At 42.0% G+C, this 22,625-nt stretch overlaps 1 protein-coding gene across 1 annotated transcript in view; it reads right to left on the reverse strand.

The window, feature by feature from the left end:
• RERE (arginine-glutamic acid dipeptide repeats) overlaps window positions 1-22,625 on the reverse strand; it is a 424,733-nt gene that overhangs the window by 151,089 nt on the left and 251,019 nt on the right. The window contains 3 exon segments of the mRNA XM_030325464.1: window positions 4,354-4,458; window positions 18,288-18,384; window positions 19,748-19,853. Coding sequence (XP_030181324.1) covers window positions 4,354-4,458; window positions 18,288-18,384; window positions 19,748-19,853 — 308 coding nt within the window.

Here is a 22,625-nt window from a genome sequence, read left to right on the forward strand (position 1 = left end):
CTTAACAAGAGATCAAGTAGTCAGATTAGATGGCTACGAGATACTGGATAAATAAAAATGCAACTAAGGACAGTAAACGGATGAATGGAGCCATGTCCCTATGACCACAGATTATAATCATCTCTTTTAATAAGTCAAGACCAACTACTTTAGTTCATGCCAAGAATACTGCTATTTTGTGCAAATGCCTGTAAGGTCTAACTGGCTTTATGTATTAAGACTTTTGAGCTGAAATTAATATATTAACTATTTTCTAATCAGAATTTGGATTAGAACCTTCAGACAAAATGAGAAATAATGATATTATGTTGCAGAATATGCTGACTGCAGAAGCAAATTTGGGTGAATCTTGTTCGCAGAGCAAAAGCACACACTGCTTGAGCACAGAAATGTCACCACAGGCTCCAGAAGCCAAGCCTGACTACCTACTGGTTCAAACTTCAGGCCTCTCAGTAGTCAGACCCCTGCAGCTTGCACCCTACTTAACACTGGCAACATCTGTCCCCAGTTTTTTTGCTCAAGTAAGTTTTGTCCCTTTAATGCCATGGCTAACAAGAATACAGTATCACCATCCCTTACCAAAGATCCTAAGGGTCAGAGGATTTTCAGAACTCAGAATTTGTTGGATTTAGAAAGGTACTATAACAAATATACCATATACTATGTAACACCCCGCAGTGTTTGAGCAATGATCCCCTATCCTATCACGTTGGTACTTTTGCAGTAAAAGTTGTACAAACACACAAAGTGAACTAACTCAATATAAATAGCCTCATCTCAGTTCAGGCCAAGTATGACCATCCAATGAGCTTCCGCACCAAACTTAGCATAAACATTTTTTGATTTTCAGAGCTTTCAGATTTCAGAATTGAGTGAGGATGTCAGAATTAAACACAGAATTTCAAAATAATAAAAATTCCATGCTAATTACCAAGAAATCCACCCTCCCCGAACTTTAAAGGCAATGAACCAAAGAGTATAGAAAAGTCTGCCTCCCACCGTCACATACACATATTCAACAAAGTAATCCCATCAAAACCAAAAAGTCTGGGGCGCCTGGGTGGCTCAGCAGGTGAAGCATCCGACTCCTGATTTCAGCTAGAGTCACGATCTCATGGTTGTGAGATCAAGCCCCGCACTGGGCTCCACATTGAACATGGAGCCTGCTTGACGTTCTTTCTCTCCTTCTTCCTCTCTCCCATGCTTCTTTGTTCTTGCTCTCCCTCTCCCTCTCCCTCTCTCTCGCAAAAAGTCCGGAAAGGTCAGGTCCTGACAAGGCGAAATGTGTAGAGCCACAACAACCAGGTTAGGGGAAAAATTAAAGAGTAGCCAAATAATGAGACTTAAAAAAAATTATGCAATAAACATGAAAAAACTCCAAACTTTCAGTGCAGGCTAATATGCTAAATAAATTATGGCAACTGTGTAAATCAACTTCTAACTACCATCAGGAAATGTGCTTGGAGAAATAAACAATCCCATCTCAAGTTTCAGTTTCAACCGCTCACTTCAAGTTCTTGAAAGTTCCTTTCTGAAGAGAGGGGACAGTCCCAAATGTGTAGTCACAGAATCCCCATTCTGTAACTTGCAGCAGCCGCATCCACACGTGGTCTCTCTCACAGACAGAAAACGGTTTGATGTTTCCTCTTCAAATGGCCCCGGGCACTAAGAGCACACAGCAAATGCAGCCAGACGGCATGCTGGGCCCGCTCATTCACATGGGGGAGAAGCCCACCAAAGCCCACTCTTCCCACAGCCCCATCCCTCAGAGACTTGAGACAAAGACGCAAGCAGAGGTAAATTCTGCAAGGGCATGCAGCCAGAGCGTTCTAAGGATCAGCTCGTACAAAAGCCAGGTGGGGAAAACAGAGTTTTCTACACTCCTTTTCAAGTACACCCTCCGACCACGCGAGCAGCTGTGGGAACTGCACGGCCAACCCCTCAGAAGCATCAAGTGGAATTCAGGGGGAACCCGGGGAGCTAGGGCAAATCCTTAAACTCCCTTAGTGAGGAGTGTGAGATCTGCTACCATCTTTACTTATAAACAGAAATTCAAGTATTTTTTCACTTCAATTAATTCATCCACCTCCCCTCAAAAACCTACAACACATCAAGCACAAGCTGGACAAGGAGAACACAAGCACAGAAATGAACAAATGGCAGCCAGGAAGTCAAAGCGGTAAAAGAAGTGACCCAGGACACAGACGCTGCTAATGCACCGCCATGGGCACGTCCTTGAACTGGGTTTTCAGACGAGAGAGAAACATCCGTCTAGGGCATACCTCTGCCAGATTTTAAAACCCAACCGATGGGAAGAATCCCTCTGAATGACTGCCAGCAACACCCAATGAAAAATGAGACCAGAACTTGTGTGAGTCTCTAACTTACACAGTTAAGTTACATAATATCACTTTTAATAAGCACTCAGTAAAAACAGACATATAACCAAAACTAGTAAAAAATAAACTTGGTTGTTACGAACCCAAGAGCTAATCATTTAAAACACAAAAGCTATTTAGTCAATTCAGTGATACAATCTAGCTCGTGCCATGTGACAACTACCCACCAAATAGTTAAATAAATGTGGCATCACTGAAATTATGGACTCCTTTGTATCTAGACAGAAATCCAAGGAATGATCAGGCAGTCAATAAATGCATATTTAGGGGCACCTGGGTGGCTCGGTATGTCGGGCGTCCAACTTCAGTTCAGGTCACGATCTTATAGTTTGTGAGTTCTTACAGTTTGTGAGAGCCACGTCGGGCTCTGTGCTGACAGCACGGAGCCTCGAGCCTGCTTCAGATTCTGTGTCTCCCTCTCTCTCTGCCCCTTCCCTGCTCACACTGTCTCTACCTCAAAAATAAATAAATGTTAAAAAAAAATTTAAAAAAATAAATGCATATGTAAAAATAAACATTCTGAAATACAGGATGCTTTAAAATAGTATCACGGATCAGCTTCTCTGTCACTGGAACAGGGCATACTTTTGAAAAAGAAAATAAAAGCTCAAATTTACTGTTTTCTAAAGAAAGTAAAGGTAAGTAAAAAAGGTGACCATTCAGTACACTATCACCCCTGTAGCTCTCGTCTACAAAATACAAAGAGACAGACATGAACACATATGCCTCACTAGAGCTTTACGCAGCTTTTTATTTATTTATTTTTTTTTTTAAATTTTTTTTTCAACGTTTATTTATTTTTTGGGGGACAGAGAGAGACAGAGCATGAACGGGGGAGGGGCAGAGAGAGAGGGAGACACAGAATCGGAAACAGGCTCCAGGCTCTGAGCCATCAGCCCAGAGCCTGACGCGGGGCTCGAACTCACGGACCACGAGATCGTGACCTGGCTGAAGTCGGACGCTTAACCGACTGCGCCACCCAGGCGCCCCGTTACGCAGCTTCTTATAATGACAAAGAACACGTGGCCTTTCATTAATCCTAGACTGTCTAAACAGTAACCTTCTAATTTTTACATATAATTTCTCAGCATCCTCTAGGAAAAGTTTTTCACTAAAAATAAAAAATACCTACATTGTAATTACCCTGCAAGTAGTTCTTCCACTAATTTTGTTGAGCCAAGCAGCTTTTATTTCTTTCTAAATTCTCGTATCTAGAGATTATGTCTCAGATGTCCCAAGCACTGACAACCTGATCATCTGCTAACATTCCTGTACTTTTTAAATCTGTAGTTCCTGTAGTTGCATGATTGATACAGGATAAAAATGAATGCATGCTCTTAAATAACTTCTTCCATGTGCTACGTTAAACTATAATCTATTACAGACACTAGGAATTTTTTCTATTAAATTTTGATTCTATTGTTTCTCATTTTAAAAGTAATAACTCTACCTGTTACATAGATCTTACCAAGATGGTTGAGAACTGAATGTATCCCTCTCATACCAGTTGTCTTACTAAAGATATTTCTGTGAGTGTTCCTGGGGTTTTAATAAATGAGTAAAACAAATGACTAACCAGCACACTCTCCGTAACATCCTAGTGTGTGTTCAATATGGTACCACGAAAGGTTTGACACAATGTGCATTAGGGAAATAATCTGCCAATTCACAGTAAGTTCAAAACACAGATCAGCTAAACACACATCTTTACCTTGCCTCTCTACACCCAAATTTTCTCACTTTTCCTTTTCTTCTTAATAAAATCAAGAGCAAAAAATAAGCCACTTTAGACACCGATGATGTTAATTAGAACTCCTTCCAAAGAGGTTCACTTTGGGTTTTGAAGCTGTTTTTTCTCATCTTACTGGCACATGCCCAAATGTGCAAACACACACACGCGCACGCACATAGAAAAGCGAAGTTCTCACTGAGTGGGGCCAAGTGACTCACTTACCTGGTCTCAGGGTTGTAGCCTAATATGTAGAAAAATGAATCCACTCGAGCTTTAAACTCTCTAGCAGCAAATATGTCAGAAAAATGGGAGATGTTACACTTCCCTCTGAAAACAAACAAATGTAAAAAATACATTATTAGTATTACCCTCAACTGCTTTGCAAACCAAAACACTATTGGAGGGAAAGAGGCAGGGGAAGACGCAACTAAATCCACATTACTCTAAAAACACGTAAATATGGCTACAGACTCCATATTTATCAATTCAGAAAACGTCCAATATTTTTTTTGTGTGTGTCAGGACTGCTTCAACCAACTTCACAATTTCACTGCTTGTACCTCAGCATCTTAGCCATGGAGTAAAATCAACTAAACCATAAAGGTAAATTGAGGGTGGGACCATGATAAAAGGATATGAAACTAGACACAACAGGAAAAATAAACCATAGTTAAATTACTTTACCAAAAAAACCACCTAAAGCCTTTCTAAACCGTAAAAATGGGACTTTTCTTCCTGCTACTTTGCTATAAGCAAAATGTATAGCTGTCAAATATTTTTCTTCTCTTTAAATGTTCAAGAAATAAACTGACTTTAGGGGCGCCTGGGTGGCGCAGTCGGTTAAGCGTCCGACTTCAGCCAGGTCACGATCTTGCGGTCCGTGAGTTCGAGCCCCGCGTCGGGCTCTGGGCTGATGGCTCAGAGCCTGGAGCCTGTTTCCAATTCTGTGTCTCCCTCTCTCTCTGCCCCTCCCCCGTTCATGCTCTGTCTCTCTCTGTCCCAAAAATAAATAAACGTTGAAAAAAAAAAAAAAAGAAATAAACTGACTTGCAAATTAACACGGAGAGACTTTAATTTTTTAAGTATACAGATGGGCTTTAAAAATTTTTTTTTTCAACGTTTATTTATTTTTGGGACAGAGAGAGACAGAGCATGAACGGGGGAGGGGCAGAGAGAGAGGGAGACACAGAATCGGAAACAGGCTCCAGGCTCTGAGCCATCAGCCCAGAGCCCGACGCGGGGCTCGAACTCACGGACCGCAAGATCGTGACCTGGCTGAAGTCGGACGCTTAACCGACTGCGCCACCCAGGCGCCCCAGATGGGCTTTAATACATAAAAACACACACTTCCCAAATTCTCAGATAACATTCAAAGATCGTAGGTTGGAAAAACACTTTCCCACAAAAATATTGCAAATAAACAGCATTAAGGTTTCCAGGTTCATCTACCAACACAATTTAAAACCAAAAATGTAGCTGAAAACTCTGTAATACCACTAAACTCCTTAAATGCGCGCACGTGCACACACACGTTGGGAGAATTTCCAGCGTTCCCAAGGAGGCAGGGGGGTTTTCAGCAACTCCCTTGGTGGTCACAGAAGGGAACTTTAACATCAAGCGGAAGCCAAGGGCTGCGATTACAGTAGATGGAACCGGAGAATCAACAGCACGTGCATATGCTTCCGGGGCTATGAACTCCTACCACTTGACCAGGTAGGTATTCCATTCTCATAAGGACTCCGTAAGTTGGTGCGTTAACAAATACACACCAGCTAATGGCCAAAGTGTTAGAGAAAGAAGCTAGCCGAGGAATAGCAACCTGGAGATGACATTCATTCGCTTCCCACCAAGGACTTGAAAAACATGTCCTCCTTCCCAATAGAGCTTAAGTAACTGTGACCAAAACCTCAGTGATAGGCAGACACTAAGATGGGGCTCAAACAACCTCCATTTTAACAATTTAACAAAAGTGCTTGAGATTTATTGACATTTCTTTGAGAACTACCAGTAACATAATACACAGCTCTTGAGCACTTGACATGTGGCTAGGCTAGTCCAACTGAAGAGAACAGGAATTTTATTTAATCTCAACTAATGTAAATTTAAATAATCACATGAGGCCAGTGGCTACCATAATGAACAACACATTTATATAATATCTCCATCACCGCGGAAAGTTCCATGGGAAGCAATTATTTGTAAGTAACAAGCTACACTAGGAATACGGACTAGGAATCAACTTTGTATACCCAGGACTTTTCCCTCTAGTGTGTAGCTAGAACTAAAATGACCTTCCAGAAAAGAAAAAGCAGCAAAGATCACTTTTACAGATGAACAAACAATGCACTCACTCTGAAACTAACTACCCATCTATCTGACATGATTTAGTCCCTGACACCTAGAAAAGATAGGCTAGTTCCTTCATCAGTTAAACAGGGATAGGAACACCTATTATACTAATCCCTATTGAGGAGATCAAACAAGGAGTCTATGAAACTTTATACACTATTCAGTGCTACACAAAATAAGTTATTTCCATCACTGTCCCTAACTAAAGGAAAGTGATTCCTCTTTCACTATTCTTCATTATTATTCACATTCAAGTTTACCCTTCAACTTAAGTAATTAATCGATGTATTCATTGAACCTATAAAAACACTGCCAACCCGCAATTCTAAACACAGACATTGGAAATCAAGTATGCTTTCTTTAGGAAAGAGTTTCTCAATCTCAGCACTACTGACATTTTAGACTGCATAGTTCTTTGTTGTCAGGGACTGTCCTGTACTTAGCAGTATTCCTGACTTCTACCCCATCGCACCCCCAAACCACACTGTGACAATTAAGAGTTTCTAAAGACACTGCCAAATGTTCCATGGGGACAGCAGCACAAATGGTTTCGGAAAAGCCTGAAGCAGTAGGAACAGAAGCACATCATCTGACAAATAAGCATGTAACTGTAATGAATGAGGTCACCCACTGGTATGTCCTCTTCTATGTGACCGCGTGAAAGGTACTGGTTTTTGTATATCAATTTCATATCCCACTACTGAACTGCATTCTTTATTATTTGATACAGTTTAATCATTGGTTCTCTAAGGCTTTCCAGGTATGTTATCTGTTATTTGCAAATAAACAGTTTTACTTCTTTTCTATCCTTTCTTAAAAGTAATTATACTGAACCTCTCACACAATGTGGAAAGTAATGGAAACAGGCACCCTCGCCTTGATCCTGATCTCAGTGGAAAGGTCTTTCAGGGATTACTATTAAATTTGACACTAACTTCAGAAATAATCATTGCTTTGGAAATATGGAGGTTCCCCCCTTAGATTTAATAATATGGTGCATGATATTAGCAGAGTCTCTAATAGTGAACCTACCTTGCATTCCTGGAATAAATCCCAGTTGGTCATAATGTCACTTTTAACGAGATATTAAAATTTTTTAAGGATCTCATTAATTAGTTTTACTGTTTTATTCCTCATTAATTTCTTTTTTATTTTTGTTTCCTTCTCTGTACTTTTTTGTTGTTGTTCATAACAGCTTTTATTCATACTAGCCTAGAAACAACCCAAATGTCCATCAATAAGGAAGTGGGTAACAAATCATTGTATATTTGTGTTTTTTTTTATTTTTTTTATTGTTTATTATTTTCGAGAGAGAGAAAGACAGAGAGCAAACAGGGAAGGGGCAGAGAGAGAGGGAGGCACAGAATCAGAAGCGGGCTCCAGGCTCTGAGCACTCAGGACAGAGCCTGACGTGGGGCTCGAACCCAGACCGCGAGATCATGACCTGAGCTGTAGTCGGCCGTCCAACCGACTGAGCCACCCAGGCGCCCCAAATCATTGTATATTTGTAAGATGAAATAGTAGTTGGGTAGTAACCCAACAATACAAAGGAAAGAAGTATTGGTACATAGGACCTCATGAGAAAAAGTCTCAAACATTAAATTCTGAGTAAAAGAAGCCAGGGACACAGAAAGCTTAGACTGTATGATTCCATTTATATGAATGAATTTCTAGAACAGGCAAGATTCATCTATGGTGAGAGAAATCAGAATAGCGGTTGCTTCAGGGTGGGAGGCTTTGAGGAGAGTAGCTTAAGGGAACTTTCTGGGCTGGTGGGAATATTCCCTGCCTTGTTAAGGGTCAAGCACATTTATCAAAACTTATAAAAATGTAAACTTAAAATGTGTACTTTACCGTATAAACATTTTTGAAGTATTAGGGTAAAATAAAACATCAAGAGTCAGTAGCATGGAGCCACGGCTGATTAAAGCTGCTGCTCTTGGCAGCTAACGAGCCATCCGGTACTGAGCAGAGCCGAAGACAGAGTAGGTAAGCCCACCTTGGTTGGCCTCCATTTTGAAATATTTTTCCTGTTGCCTCTTGCCGAAGCGGGGAGGTTACGTTTTGAAGTGTGTGTGCGAGAGAGAGAGAGAGAGAGTAGCATTTTAAGCATTCAGTATTTTTTTTCTCCAGAGCACTCTTTTCATCTTGCTCTTTTTCTCTCTCAAAAGCGGTACGTTATTTGACAGTATTTGTGGAATGAAGCCGGAGAGACTGTTAAGAGGAAGTCGCCATCACTACCAGCTTACCAAAATATCGGATTCGGAGCCTCCGAAGTCCTATACACCCTACTTCTAATGTGATGCTTCATTATTAACAGAAACATGACTACAGACTGGGAAGCCCCCTATTCCCGGGGCCTCTCATTCATCAGTAACAAAGGCTTCCTGTAGGATAATCGTTCCGGTCGTCCTTGGGGTGGTGGCCGCACAGTTCCACCCTGGGCACCGCGCGGTCTGACAAATGCTCCGGCTGGTGGGAGGAGGGCATTGGAAGGGGATGAAGGAGAAGAGAGCCGCCTTACACAAGGAGAAACTACATATGGAAACATGGCCCAGAAATTCATTCCATCAAAACTATTCATAACCGGGGAAGTCTCTGTATATCCCCAGGGCCACGCAAACGTCAGAGAAGCCTGGAAAGAGGGACACAGACATGTACAGAAGGCTTATAGCCGCAGGTCTGCCTACAGCTTTTATTGTGACCCTTGCCTGAAAACAAAGGAAAAGAAAGATTTTGAGACAGAGTCAGTGTCTTGTCAGCTGTAAGCCATTTGACTCATGACAGGTACAGAATTTTTCCAAAGTTTCTTTTCTGTGTTTCATTCTGTTTCTCTTGCCTTCCTATAGGTTATGTGACATTTTATAGGATTCCTCTTGATTCGTTTACGGTGCTTTGAGAATATCACTCCACAGTCTCCCCAAGAGTTGCTCGAAGTGTAACCACTTCCATTACCTCCACGCGGACCCCTCTGCCTGTCTGCTCTTACACGCGGTGGTCTTAAGCGTTTCTTCTACATACACTGAGCTCCACGTCATTGCATTTTGATTGATCTGTTGCTCTTTTTATCATTTAAGCTGGGAACTTAATCGTTCAATTTCATTTTTTCATTGCAGTTGATGTGTTTAGTATCACTAGTTTTCCTTTGATCAGCGCTTTAAATGCATGCCACAGATGTTAGTACGTAGTATTTTTCCTGTTGTTTTTAAAAATTTCTTTAATTTCAGCGTTTATTTCCTCTTCTGCTCAGAGGTTGTTTAAAGTTTTATTTTCTTTAAGCTTTATATTTTAATTCCAGTATAGTTAACATACGATGTTATATTAGTTTCAGGAACAGAGTATAGTGATTCAACAATCGTATTCACTGCTCAGTGCTCACCAGGACAAGCACCCTCTTGATCCCCATCACCTGTTTCCCCCATCCTCCAGCCCCCTCCCTTCTGGTGACCACCAGTTTGTTCTCTGTAGTGAGGAAACAGGAAGTTTTACATTTCCAAGTGAAATTCTGGCCTTTCTGGTTTTTGTTTTTAAACTCTGCTTTTACTGCTTTTTACTCACATGAATGTTTTCTTTATGATCTAACATACAATCAATTTTTGAGAATATGCCAAGGTACAAAGAAAGAATGCATATTCTCGGGGCACCTGGGTGGCTCAGTCGGTTAAGCATCCGACCCTTGATTTCTGCTCAGGTCATGATCTCAAGGTTCGTGAGATCAAGCCCCACTTTGGGCTCCGCACGGAAGGTGCAGAGCCTGCTTGGGGTTCATTCTCTCTCGCTCTCCCCGTCTCCGCATCCCTCCCCTACTCACACACGTGCTCTCTAAATAAAGAAATCAACACTTTTGAAAAAAGCATATTCTCTAGTATTAGGGTACAGAGTTCTCTATTATTAGGGTATAGCGGTTTCTATATATGCCTATAAGATTAAATGCACAGAAATAAATGTGACAAGAATGGGAACATCTCTATGCGGAAAATTCTTAAACGCTCCCGAGAGACACCAAAGTAAACATGAACAAATGGAAAAACGTCCCCTGTTCTCGGATGTAAGAACTCAACATGGCATTTCTCCACAGAATTGATCTATCAATTCAATGCTATCCTAATACAAATATCAACAAGCTATTTAAGGGACTGAAACAGGTTGCTACGAAGATGCACAGGAAAAACATAACTGAGAAAAGCGGAACCTATCAGTGGCACAGCAAAAAATACTAAGACGCCTCCACAGCTAAAAGAGCACGGCAGCGGCACCCAGACAGACAAGACAACAGACTAACGAGTCTAGGACACACAAGGAAAATGAGACACGACAAAGGTGGCATCTCGAGCCACTGAGGAGAAACAGACTTGGCAGTCCATGTGCTGAGAGAGCTGGGAGCGTGAAAGAGGCTTGTTAATACCCGGTGCTGGGACAGCTGGGCACAAGGCCTCAGTAGGTCAGGTATAGGGAGAGGCTTCTAGCCACGACTCCGTCCTCAGGGAATAAATGAAAAACACTGACAACTCTGACTGGATAACAGTAAGTTTTGCAGAATTTTTTTAAAACCATAAAAGAAAACCAGCAAGTGGGAGAAAACATTTGCGACACACACAACAGAAAATGCTAAAGAACTTTTAGAGACAAGAGACCAAACAGCAAACACACAAACAAACAAAATAAAACAAAACCCAAAGGAAATGACATGAACAGATATCTCTCTCTCTCTCTCTCTCTCTCTCTCTCTCACACACACACACACACACACACACACACACACACAAATATCCTTTAAATATATGAAAAAATGCTCACGCTCATTCACTGTTAGCAAAATAAAGTAAAACAATACCGAGACCCTATTTCTCACCTATCAGACTGGCACAACTAAAACGAAATAGGACAGCACATGCTGCTGGGGACACACAGGGCATGCAAAGTGGCATTTGCTTTCTGGAGGAAAACCACCTACACATAAGCCTTTGAACCCAGAAATCTCTCTTCGACGAATCCGCCCCGAAGATTCACATCTGACAATGAGGAAATACACATGCACAAGGACACGGGCTGCAGCGTCATTTATGACTGGAACATCCCGGAAACACCTTCAAAGCCCACACAGCAGAGCTCCATGCGAGAGGGAATGACGGAGACCTCCATCAGCGGATACGGAGCAGTTTCTAAGGCATAACGTTAAGTAAAAACAGCAAACGCAGAAGAGGAGCTATGGCATGCTACTCTTCGTACAAGACAGAAGAGGCTATAACAAAACAGCTATGTATTTGCTCATTTGAAATGAAAAAGCGCAGGAAGGAAAAACTAAGAAGTAAAGCGAGCAGTTACAGAGAGCAGGCGGGAAGGAAAGAAATGGGGATGGGAGCATGTAAGAGAGTTGAAAACCACATATCTGTCTGCAGCCCTGACCGTCAGAACCACAGCCATAGTCCGCATGCCCTCGCACATCCAAAAATGAACAAGAGTCCCTACCGACCAGGAGGGACCAAAAGTGGAGCGCAAAGTCTAACAGTGAACCTAACCGTAGTACAAAGAGAGAACACGGCCACTTACGGAGGTATCCAAGAGCAGAACTGACCTAAACAACTTTGGAAGACAGTGTCTTGCCTATAGATTACATGGCTAAAGACAAAAATTTAGTCAGTAAATCGGTTTCTCACAGGGACATGGGTTACAAATTCTAAAACCATGTGTATTCCTGAAGTGAATAAAAATAAGTAAATATATTTCGACAATGAGAGCAGAGTTTTTCGCTTTTGAAGAAAGAAGGTACAAAAAGAGATACAATAAAATGAACCCTGTGCTGTCAGACAGGAAACCTGCCTTCCCTCTCTGCTCTGGGCCACGTGACGGATACAAGAAGTCGGCAGTGTGCAAACCAGACGGATCTCAGCAGAACAGGCTGGCACTCTGATCTCAGACCAACAGCCTCTGGAGCTGTCAGAAATAAATTTCTGTTGCTTCTAAGCCACCCAGTCTGTGCTATTTTGTTACAGAAGTTTGAATTAAGACATTAGTGAAATTCAAACAGGGTCTTCAGTTCAACTGTATTGTACTAATGCTAATTTCCTGGATCTGATAACCACACAGGGGTTCTGTCAGATGTTAACACTGAGGAAGACTGGGGGAGGGATGGATGGAAACGTGGTACTCACAACTTTTCTGTGCATCTAAAAGCAGCTCCAGATAAAGAATTTTTAAAAGATTGAGAAGTATCCAAGGGCACAGAGAGTATATTGTTCAGCTGGGTGTTCCCAGCACCTCAGAGCCCTTGCCCAGCTAGCAGCGCCAGGACACAGGAAGGAAGGAAGGAAGGAAGGAAGGAAGGAAGGAAGGAAGGAAGGAAGGAAGGAAGGAAAAGGAAAGGAAGGAAGGAAGGAAGGAAGGGAAGGAAGGAAGGAAGGAACGAAGGAAGGAAGGAAGGAAGGAAGGAAAGAAGGGAAGGAAGGAAGGAAGGAAGGAAGGAAGGAAGGAAGGAAGGAAAGAAGGGGAAGGAAGGAAGGAAGGAAGGAAGGAAGGAAGGAAGGAAGGAAGGAAGGAAGGAAGGAAGGAAAGGAAGGAAAGAATGAAGGGAAGGAAGGAAGGAAGGAAGGAAGGAAGGAAGGAAGGAAGGAAGGAAGGAAGGAAGGAAGGAAGGAAGGAAAGGAAGGAAGGAAGGAAAGAAAGAAAGGAAGGAAGGAAGGAAGGAAGGAAGGAAGGAAGGAAGGAAAGAAAGAAAGAAAGAAAGAAAGAAAGAAAGAAAGAAAGAAAGAATAAAATGACCATCAAGCTATGGTGTCTAATGAAGTACTTAAGCACATATGGACAAAACAATAAAAATGCTGTAGGTCGAAGTTATTTTACATATTAAAACAACAGTTGATCAAAGCCAGGAAATGAACCCTGGAACTGTAAAACTAAATGCTCTGAGGCGTCCGGACACTCATCAGGGGACCCACAGGAGCTAAAGGAGTTGTGTCAGTGCCAAAAATGGCTGGGGAACTGCGTGGAGATGCACTCAGTCTGCATCAATCACTGCATGTACAACCCTAGCTGCCCAGAACAAAGTGAAGAGATCAATTAATTCAGGATGAAAAGGGGAAGATTAGAAGCCCTGCAGAGCGAGGCTAGGGTTTTCTGGCTGGGAAAGGCTCCAGAAAACTCACTCTAAAACATATTCCTAGAAGACAAATTCCTAGCCAAGATGACAGCTTGGCACCTGCCCTACCTGAGGACATGTTTTTCCCCAAGCGATTCCTTGAAGTAAGAGGCAGATAATCAGGAAGTTGGGAAACAGCCCTTCAGTCGTTGAGACATTTACGATATTTGGGAATTCACAGTTACAGGTACACAGTAAACCTGAAAATGCTGCCCAGGTCACATGCTCACAATCCAATCACAAAGCAATCTCTCTAGATCCTTTCTTTGATCATCAATAAAACATGATCCTTAGGGTGAAAAAGAAGTAACATAGCAAACAAACTGCAAGCTATAATTTTTATTTAGCGTAATAAAATTTATCTCCTTGTTCTCAGAGCAGGTTTATCTGCTCATTCTCGGAGCGTCTAAAGGTGGCTCCTGGAGCTCAACTCTCCCTCCCGTACCCGAAGTAATCGGAATAGCCAATCAATCCAGCCAAGAGGCCACAGAAAAGTAAAATAAATGGATGCTGAATAATCGTACCATCAATAACTTGGTACAGAACTACGTTTAATTGCATTTTTTCTTTTCTTCCTTTTTTGCTTTAAGAACCCAACTCAGGGGCACCTAGGTAGCTCAGTCGCTCAAGCATCCAACTTCGGCTCAGGTCATGATCTCATGGCTTGTGAGTTCGAGCCCCGTGTCGGGCTCTGTGCTGATAGCTCAGAGCCTGGAGCCTCCTTCGGTTTCTCTCTCCCTCCCTCTCTCTCTCAAATAAATAAGCATTAAAAAAAAAAAAAAGAACCCAATTCAGATTCAATGACCGTAAGTAAGCACTCCCCATGCTACTGAGCGTGAGGCACTCTGAGAGACCCTTTCACATCCATTATCTGACTGGATGTAGGACCAAAATATGTGTGATTGCTTCAGGGTTCTGTCACTTAATCACGTGGCCTTGCGTAAGCTTGTCAAAAGGATGCCTCAAAAGTTTAACAAACTTGACCTCGGTGAAAAAACTATGTGGCAGAGCCAGGATTCAAACTGCAGCCTTCTCGTTGTAGTCTGGTGTTTTTTCTATTATACCAGCATGGGCCCAAAATACTTAGCTACTGGGGAGAACTCAAAACTACTTCTCTCAAGATACTAACTGCACCATATGGCTACTGATAAATGTAATGAAAAGAAAACAAACAGCCGGATAAACTTAGCTTGAAAGGCAGGGATGAGGGACAGCCAAAGCAAGACTTAAAACACAGCAGCCAAGCAGCAGTGCTGGACCTCAACACAGGTCTCCGTAACGAACGGTCCCACAGTCCCTCTGGGAGTGAATTTCGTTTGGGGAAGGAAATACTCAGCTTACAGAAAACAGGCTGCAGAGGAATTCTGTCTCCCTTCTGATTCTTGAGGGCTAGAGGACAAAGCGCTCCCTCCCCCTTTCTCACCTGACCCTCACACCAGCTTGAAAGAGAGAAAGCACTGCAGCACTCTCCTCCTTAGGGAACGCCATGGCAGGAGCCGCCTCAGAATCACGGGTCCCAGGAACCCACTGAGCTGAGCACTATGATCTTTGACAAGAAGGGTGCTAAGCACTAACGCTATCAGTCTTTTTCTTTCTTTTTTTTTCTCTTCCATGTTTGCCACTACATTCATCTGACCCTTTTTCACGTTCCTACGAACTGTTTTGTCTCTTTCAAAACTGAATTTATTTTTTATTTTTCTAAATATTTATTTATTTTTGAGAGAAAGAGAGACAGAGTGTGAGCAGAGGAAGGACAGAGAGAGGACACACAGAATCCAAAGCAGGCTCCAGGCTCTGAACTGTCAGCATAGAGCCTGATGCAGGGCTCAAACTCACAAGTGGTGAGATCATGACCTGAGCAAAGTCAGATGCTTAACCGACTAAGCCACGCAGGCCCCCCAAAGCTGAATTTGTTTTTGGCAGAACTGCTTTATATCTATAGAGGAAGAAAAATTCTTCCTGTGGATAAATGGGCAGGACATAAGTGGAAGAAAAAACTAAAGTTTAATCTCCCCAGCCCACACTGTATTTTAAAATTAATCTAGTTTTGCTAAAATGAAAGAGAACAATAAAGATTCCTGGGGGAGAAATCTGCTTTTATGGGAGAAGATCTTACAGGAAGCGCTCTGTTGCTGAGAGCCTGACGAGATTACTAAGTAGTAACAGTCAGAACCATACAGATGCGCTCAAATGTCAGACAAATGCAGTTTGTCTGCAATACAGATGCAGACAAACATCAAGCCAGCCACAAGTATTTACTAAGCACCTACTAGGCCAGATCATTCAATAACTGTGTGACCACTACGATCTGCAATCTTTGGGGGAAAAAATCCAATTGTCAGGTTATACACAGAGGTTCTATTTGAAGCTAACAAAATCAAATTTGAGACGACAGCTAGAAAGGAACCACTTTATGACCACTTCAAAGAAAATACCACAGGAAGAAAAGACTAGTCCATAAGGGTTCTGGTCACATACACAGTGGAAAGAAGATAAGGAACTACCAGTAGCACTCCAGCCCTTTGGTGGCCAGGGAAGGGACAGTGACTACACAATTACATACCTCCAGAAAGTATCTGACTGGAAACCCAGTAAAAGGATGTTTACTAGGTCCAGGTGGAATTACGTGGGACAACTGGTTCTTCTAAAAAGGGTAAAATAATATAAAATGATTCCACAAATCTGAATAGCCGCTAATATTCAAATATATTCATTTCAAGTAAATCTATCAAAACACATTGAATAACCACTGTTATGTGTCTCACATATTTATTAATGTTTGTTTATTTTTGAGAGAGAAAGAGCGTGAGCAGGGGAGGGGGCAGAGAGAGAGGGAGACACAGAATCTGAAACAGGCTCCAGGCTCCAGGCTCCAGGCTCCAGGCTCCAGGCTCCAAGCTGTCAGCACAGAACCCGGGGTGGGGCTCAAACTCACAAGCCGGGAAATCATGACCTGACCCGAAGTCAGACACTCAACTGACTGAGCCACCCAGTCGCCCTGTCACATCTTTATTTAACTTTAACTCTACGTTTTTTAAAATCATTTACTTCAACCAATGACACAAGATGAAAATAGGAGGGGAGAAGCATATATATCAAGATAAGAAAGTATTTCAAGATCAAGCCACTTGTCTTCACTAACAATTTAATGGTTCCATCCATCTATCCAAACTTCCATTAACTTGCTTCATTCAGTGTTCGAGTTTAAGATTGCAAAGTCACTGCCACAAAGACACGAAAGGCTTCTGGGAACTTTGGAAGACGTTGATAAAACACCAGAGAAATTCCCTAAATTTATCTAAAGTCTTGTAAAAAGCCAAATCTAACCATATTCGCTCCTTCCCCTACAGCAGGGATTGGCCAATCTGGCCCAATGCCCGTTTTTATACAGTTGCAGAACAAACAACAGCTTTTACATTTTTAAATGGCTAAAAAAGAAATCAAAAGAAGAATAATATCTCCTGACGTGGAAATTAAATGAAATTCAAATGTCAGCGTCCATAGTTATTGGTGCACAGCACCTCATTTATTTACTTGTTGCCTATGACTTTTGCCCTACAATGGCTGAGCTGAGTAGCTGCGAAGGAGATCATAGGAAAGATATTCTGGCCCAAAACATTGACCCAAACCTGCCCTAAAAGTTGCTACTAATTCGCCTTGAAATAACTGGCTTTAGCTATATAGCTTTGCACAGGAGACTCCAGATGGTTTCACTGAACGCCATTTGAGCAACATAATGGAGAAATTATTGGATCTCATTATAGCTCAGTTAAAAGCAAGTAAATCCCTATGACTTTTTTTTTCTATTCTTTAACAAAGAAAGTAGTCTTTCACCACTTTATTCTTTCTGGTTGGGAAAGAATTACAAAACTATTACTTGTCTTACTTCCTCTACTACTTAAGAAGCCCACAGTCTTCCACATACATGCGAAATATACCAGGATGAAGATGTGTGTGTGTGTGTGTGTGTGTGTGTGTACGTACACGCACGCATATATCACCTTTTCCTGAAAGGGACAGAAAACGCCAGAAAGTGCAAAGTAGGGGCTTATGGTCACTCTTTGGCATAATTACCTAAGACTATCTGCAATGTTACCTCCTTCCTCAGAATAAAATCTTCAATATATTCTCCCTAACGCCAAGCTTTCTGGTAGGAAATTTTTCATACATACAAAAAATTCAAATAAACAGGTTGCTAAAACTTCCTATAAACCTTGCTTAGACTCTCAAGCCATGCTGCCATATTTGTTTCACCCATCTCTCCACCTTTTCTAGTGGAAGTAACTGATTCTTGAGAAAATAATCTGCAGACCATCATAACACGTCACCCTAAGAACTTCAGCAACCAGTGCCAGGATACTAATTTTCAATACCAGCATACTACCAAGGACACAAAGATACAAAACTACAGAGAGGGCGTCAAAAGTTTTTTTCTTATATTGGTTTCTTTTCTCCCACACAGATTAGTGAAGGTACAGGTAACCTCTGAAATCCCAATCACCCACAAAGTTAACACTGGAGTGAGTGGTGGTGTACTAACTTGTACTGAGACCACAAGAGTAGTCTGATTAATATCATGATTATCAAAAGAGACCCAGATGGCTTAGGCTGCTCGACCCGCCATGCTCGATGGCCGCTCCTTCACAGCAAAGACCGTGTCTCTGGCGCTCACCTGAGGGCAGCAGCATGATACGTGTCGACGTAGTCAGAAATGAAGAGCTCTCGGTTCTTGATGACCGGGTCTGTAATGACAAGTTCTCTTCCAGAGTCTGTCAAAAAAATTAATTGCGAGGATATTAAAATTGAGCCTCCCAAAACATTTAGGAAAATTTTTGCTAGATTTTTCTTTCAGGTTCACCTCCCACTAAAGAAAGTACAATAAATAACCAGGTCTGGTCAGGAGGAATAATGTATGGCAGGCATAACAGGAAACAAGTATCTTGCTGGATGTGTTTTACACCCTTATTAAATCCCCACAGTTTGCTGAAATGCATTAAGCCATTAATGAAAAAACGAAGAAAAAAACAGAAGAAACAATGATCACATTTTAGCAAACGTGTAAATTACTGACATAATTAATGATCCTGTTTAATTTCTTATTGCTAAATATTCCAGGATGGAGTGAAATTGCACTGTTTCTGTAGAAAAAAATAACCAAGTTACTATTTTTAATCAGGAACCATAATTTAACTGCCTTAACAGAAATTTTTATAGTTTTCAAAGAAGAAAAGCCTAATGAGTTATAAAAGAACATCATTCCTCAAAACTGTTTGGCTATGCTTTGTTGACTCAGAAGCAGTGAGGACGAGTGGGAAAGGAAGAGTAGAGGCAGCTGGATCCCAGCCTGGCCAGGCCCGCTGAGAAGACATGTCGCCTTGGCAACTCCTTGAGCATCTCATGTGCCTCGATTTCCTTATCTGAAAGTGGGTAGTGACAAATTCTAACTCATATGATTAATGGGTGACAAATGTGAATCAGTTAAGCGTGAGGCCCAACACTTGAAAAATCAGTAAAAATGCATGATTATACACATCTGAACAAACGCAATACACATTTTATGTGCATATCTCACATGTCAACAAAGTTACTGGGTAGAAACTACAATGCCAGAGCAAGAAAAACTAAGAATCTCTGAACTACCTTCCTGATTATTCTGAAAGTTAAGACGCAAACTGAATTGCAAACCCTTCAGGAAAGCTATGCTTTCAAAACTGAAGTTCACAGCCCTGGATGCAGAGAAGTTCAATCATAGAGATTATTGAAAAGGAGAAAAGAAATAAAACAGAATCGTGATGTTTTCGGTATTATTAGCTCATCATTAGGGGAAAAAAAGGAATTTTAGAAATGAAATTACTGTTATTTCCAAAGAAGAGCTATCTCTAGTCCAAGTTTAAGGGGAAGATGTTATTGGCGCATCTCTCTGGTTGTTTGGGGTTTTTTTTAAGGCAAAAATAATGAACGGACTCAGCAAAACTAAATAAATAAATAAACATTCCGGTAATGCTCTCAGTTATGAAAAGCTTTTTTAGAGAAAGTTTTTCATAGTGGTCATCTCCATTTAATGAATATTTTAAGAAATAACCTTGTCCAAAGCTAGAAAACGTAAGAATCAAACCAGAAGGACTTATTTACCATTTTCGTTATGCCGATCCTGAACCAAATGCTGGTACACAGAATCTGGAACTTCAGACTGACGGTAGTACCATTTGACGTTCATGAGTAGATGGTCCCTCTTACTCTGAAAAGGAAAATCTAACAGCATTAGGAACAGGATTTCGGGTGCCCACAGCTGTATACCATACCCATGATCAAAAGCCCCTGTAAACAGGTGGAGAGGCAGAGAGGGAGACTCACAATTACCACAGGGCCACAAAAATACAGAAGTCAATGATAAGGTCAAAATTATTTTTAATCCCAGCCTTAGCATCCCTCTGACCCTACTGCTCAAAACCTTAATCCAGGAAACCAAAGGAGACCAAACTTGAACCTATAAATCTCCCCCCAGCTTGATTAATTCAATCAAGAGTATAGTTTTATTTAGCATTAACTATACAAAACTACACGAATACATCCTTCTTCTATCTTAATTCTTCAACATTTTCGTAAGTATTTATAAACTGCATTAGCACAGTGTCGAGGCCTTTAAAGGCAATAAGTTAGAAAAACCTTACCGTGCAAGGCCTGGCACAAAGTCATGTCTCCAAGGTGTGCCAATCACCCAGACTAATTACATCCCCATCCACGTTATTGCTACAAGGCAAACTAATACAGCAAACTATGGGTGGTGGTGAAGGTACCAGGAGTCCATGGAGCAGGGACCCTATCTTAATTGTCTTCCAATTTCCAGAGAACAGAACTTGTACATAAATATTTGTGAATAATAATGAGTTCTATGATGATCAGGGGCCCCTAAATGTTCGTGGGACACCGAAACATGTTATGCCCAGAAGTCAACTTTGTTCCTGGTTATGCTTCCATTCAAAGCATAAAGGATGAAACACTGCCCTTCTATTTGGAGGCTATGGGGCTACGGCCTGAGGGAGACCGTCTTGGTACACCTTGGTCGTGAGACCTCTGAACATGGCAGTGCACCAAGGCTTCCCATGGCCTCATAAAGTAATTCCTAACCCAGGTGGGGGCTTAAGAGACCTCCCCAAGATAAATGCTGCTGTATCATTCCCCTTAGCAACGTCTACCTTCCCATCACAGGTCAGCAGGTGAGTCAGAAATGAAAGAGAGCTAAAATTTGAGACATGCTTCATGTTTATGAAGGAGATGACTAAGTCCTAGAATATGTCAAAGGAGCCTCTTTAATGAAGCAAGCTGCTTTCTGCTTAAATAAGAGGTATGTATATAGTCTTCACTAAATGGCCAGAAAGGCAAAACAACAACAACAACAACAACAACAAAAAACCTTTACTGAAAAATACTAAAGCTATTTAAATGACCAGAAAGAAAAGCACTGTCAAAGTCTTGATGAACTTGAATGCGAAGAAGCACTATTCCAAAGTAAGTATCATAAACACCAAGATCCGTACTGTATAATTAACTGTGTCCAATAGGCCCACAAAAATAGGGCATCATTACTGATTTGAAAAAAAGAGACTGTATAGAAAGAATAACCCTACATAATGGGTACTGTTCAGTTTTTATCCATTTTTCACTTTTATATTCTATACTGTTTATACGAAAGGTGGGAAAATGAGGACGAATCAGTATGTTACACAAAAAGAGTAAATGTTACATACACGAGTTCATCCTCAAGAGCAATTACTCCCTGCGGAGGACTGTGGAGGAGGTAACGTCTGACCTGGGGGAAAAGTGGGGAAGACCTCAATGCATTCTTTCCAGGCAAAGGAGGAGATCTGGGGAAGACACAAAGCCAGAGACGAGAAAGAACAAGTGCAGGATGCACCCCCACGGCCCACATGCGCGCAGCACAGGAGAACCTCCTGCATGGTCCGGAGGGAACTCGGATTCTGACTTCAACGTGGCCTTTAAGTGGGTTTCTCTCTGGACAAGCGAGGTCCTCTATCTGCCTTGCTGACCAAGCACACAGGCAGTGAGGGACAACACACCAGGTCTCGAGAGAGCGGCCAGGAGACCAGTTTCCTCCCGGGGCCCAGCCATAAACAGCAGGGCCAGGATGAGGGCATCTTCACAGAAAGAGACGAAGCAGGGGAGGGGTGGAGCCTGTCTGCAGGTACTCAAGGATAAACTCGGGGTAATGTACTGCCTAATGCAGGGGTTCTCACCCTCAGCATTCCTGACATTTGGTCCAGGGAAGTCTGGCGTGGGTGCCTGTCCTGCACACTGCCGGATATTGAGCGGCACCCCTGGCCTCCAAACACTAAATGCCAGTGGCACCCCTCCCCCTCATCGTAATGAGCAAAAAAATATCTCCACACGTTGCCAAATGTCCCCTGAGGGGACAATATTACCCCCCAGTGGAAAACCAATGGTCTAACAGTGTCCTTTTTATGGAAAGCTAAACTGGAACGATGACCAAAACAACCCCGGTTTAAGCACTACCAGTGGGGAACATGGAATGTAAATACGAACACAGTGAGGCCTGTCACCATTGGGTTCAAACTCCATCTCCACCAGTTCCTAGCTATATGACTCTGGGCGTGTTAATCATATTCTGAGTCTCCCCTTTTCTGCAAAATGGGAACACTGAAACCTACCCAACGGACTATCGAAAGAATGAGAGGAACGGAAACGCACTGGAACTGAGTAGGCGCTCAAGAGAGCAATGGTTTCTGTTGGTAGCTGATGCTCACCAGAGCTTCACAGAAAGATTTCAAGAACTCTGCTGAGAACCGTAGGAGCTATTTCTTCACCAGAATGTGGTTTCCTTCACCAGATGACAGTGCTCTCCAGTCCTTGAGCTACTAAGGGATGCCTCAGTGCTCACAGTGATGAACTACTTAACAGGGCTCAAAGGAATTCAGATCTACCGGCAGTCTGAGCAACTATGTTCTGAAATCTATGCTTCTACGCATTTCTT

The sequence above is a fragment of the Lynx canadensis genome, chromosome C1 (assembly GCF_007474595.2).
Source record: "Lynx canadensis isolate LIC74 chromosome C1, mLynCan4.pri.v2, whole genome shotgun sequence".
NCBI classification, from domain to species: domain Eukaryota; kingdom Metazoa; phylum Chordata; class Mammalia; order Carnivora; family Felidae; genus Lynx; species Lynx canadensis.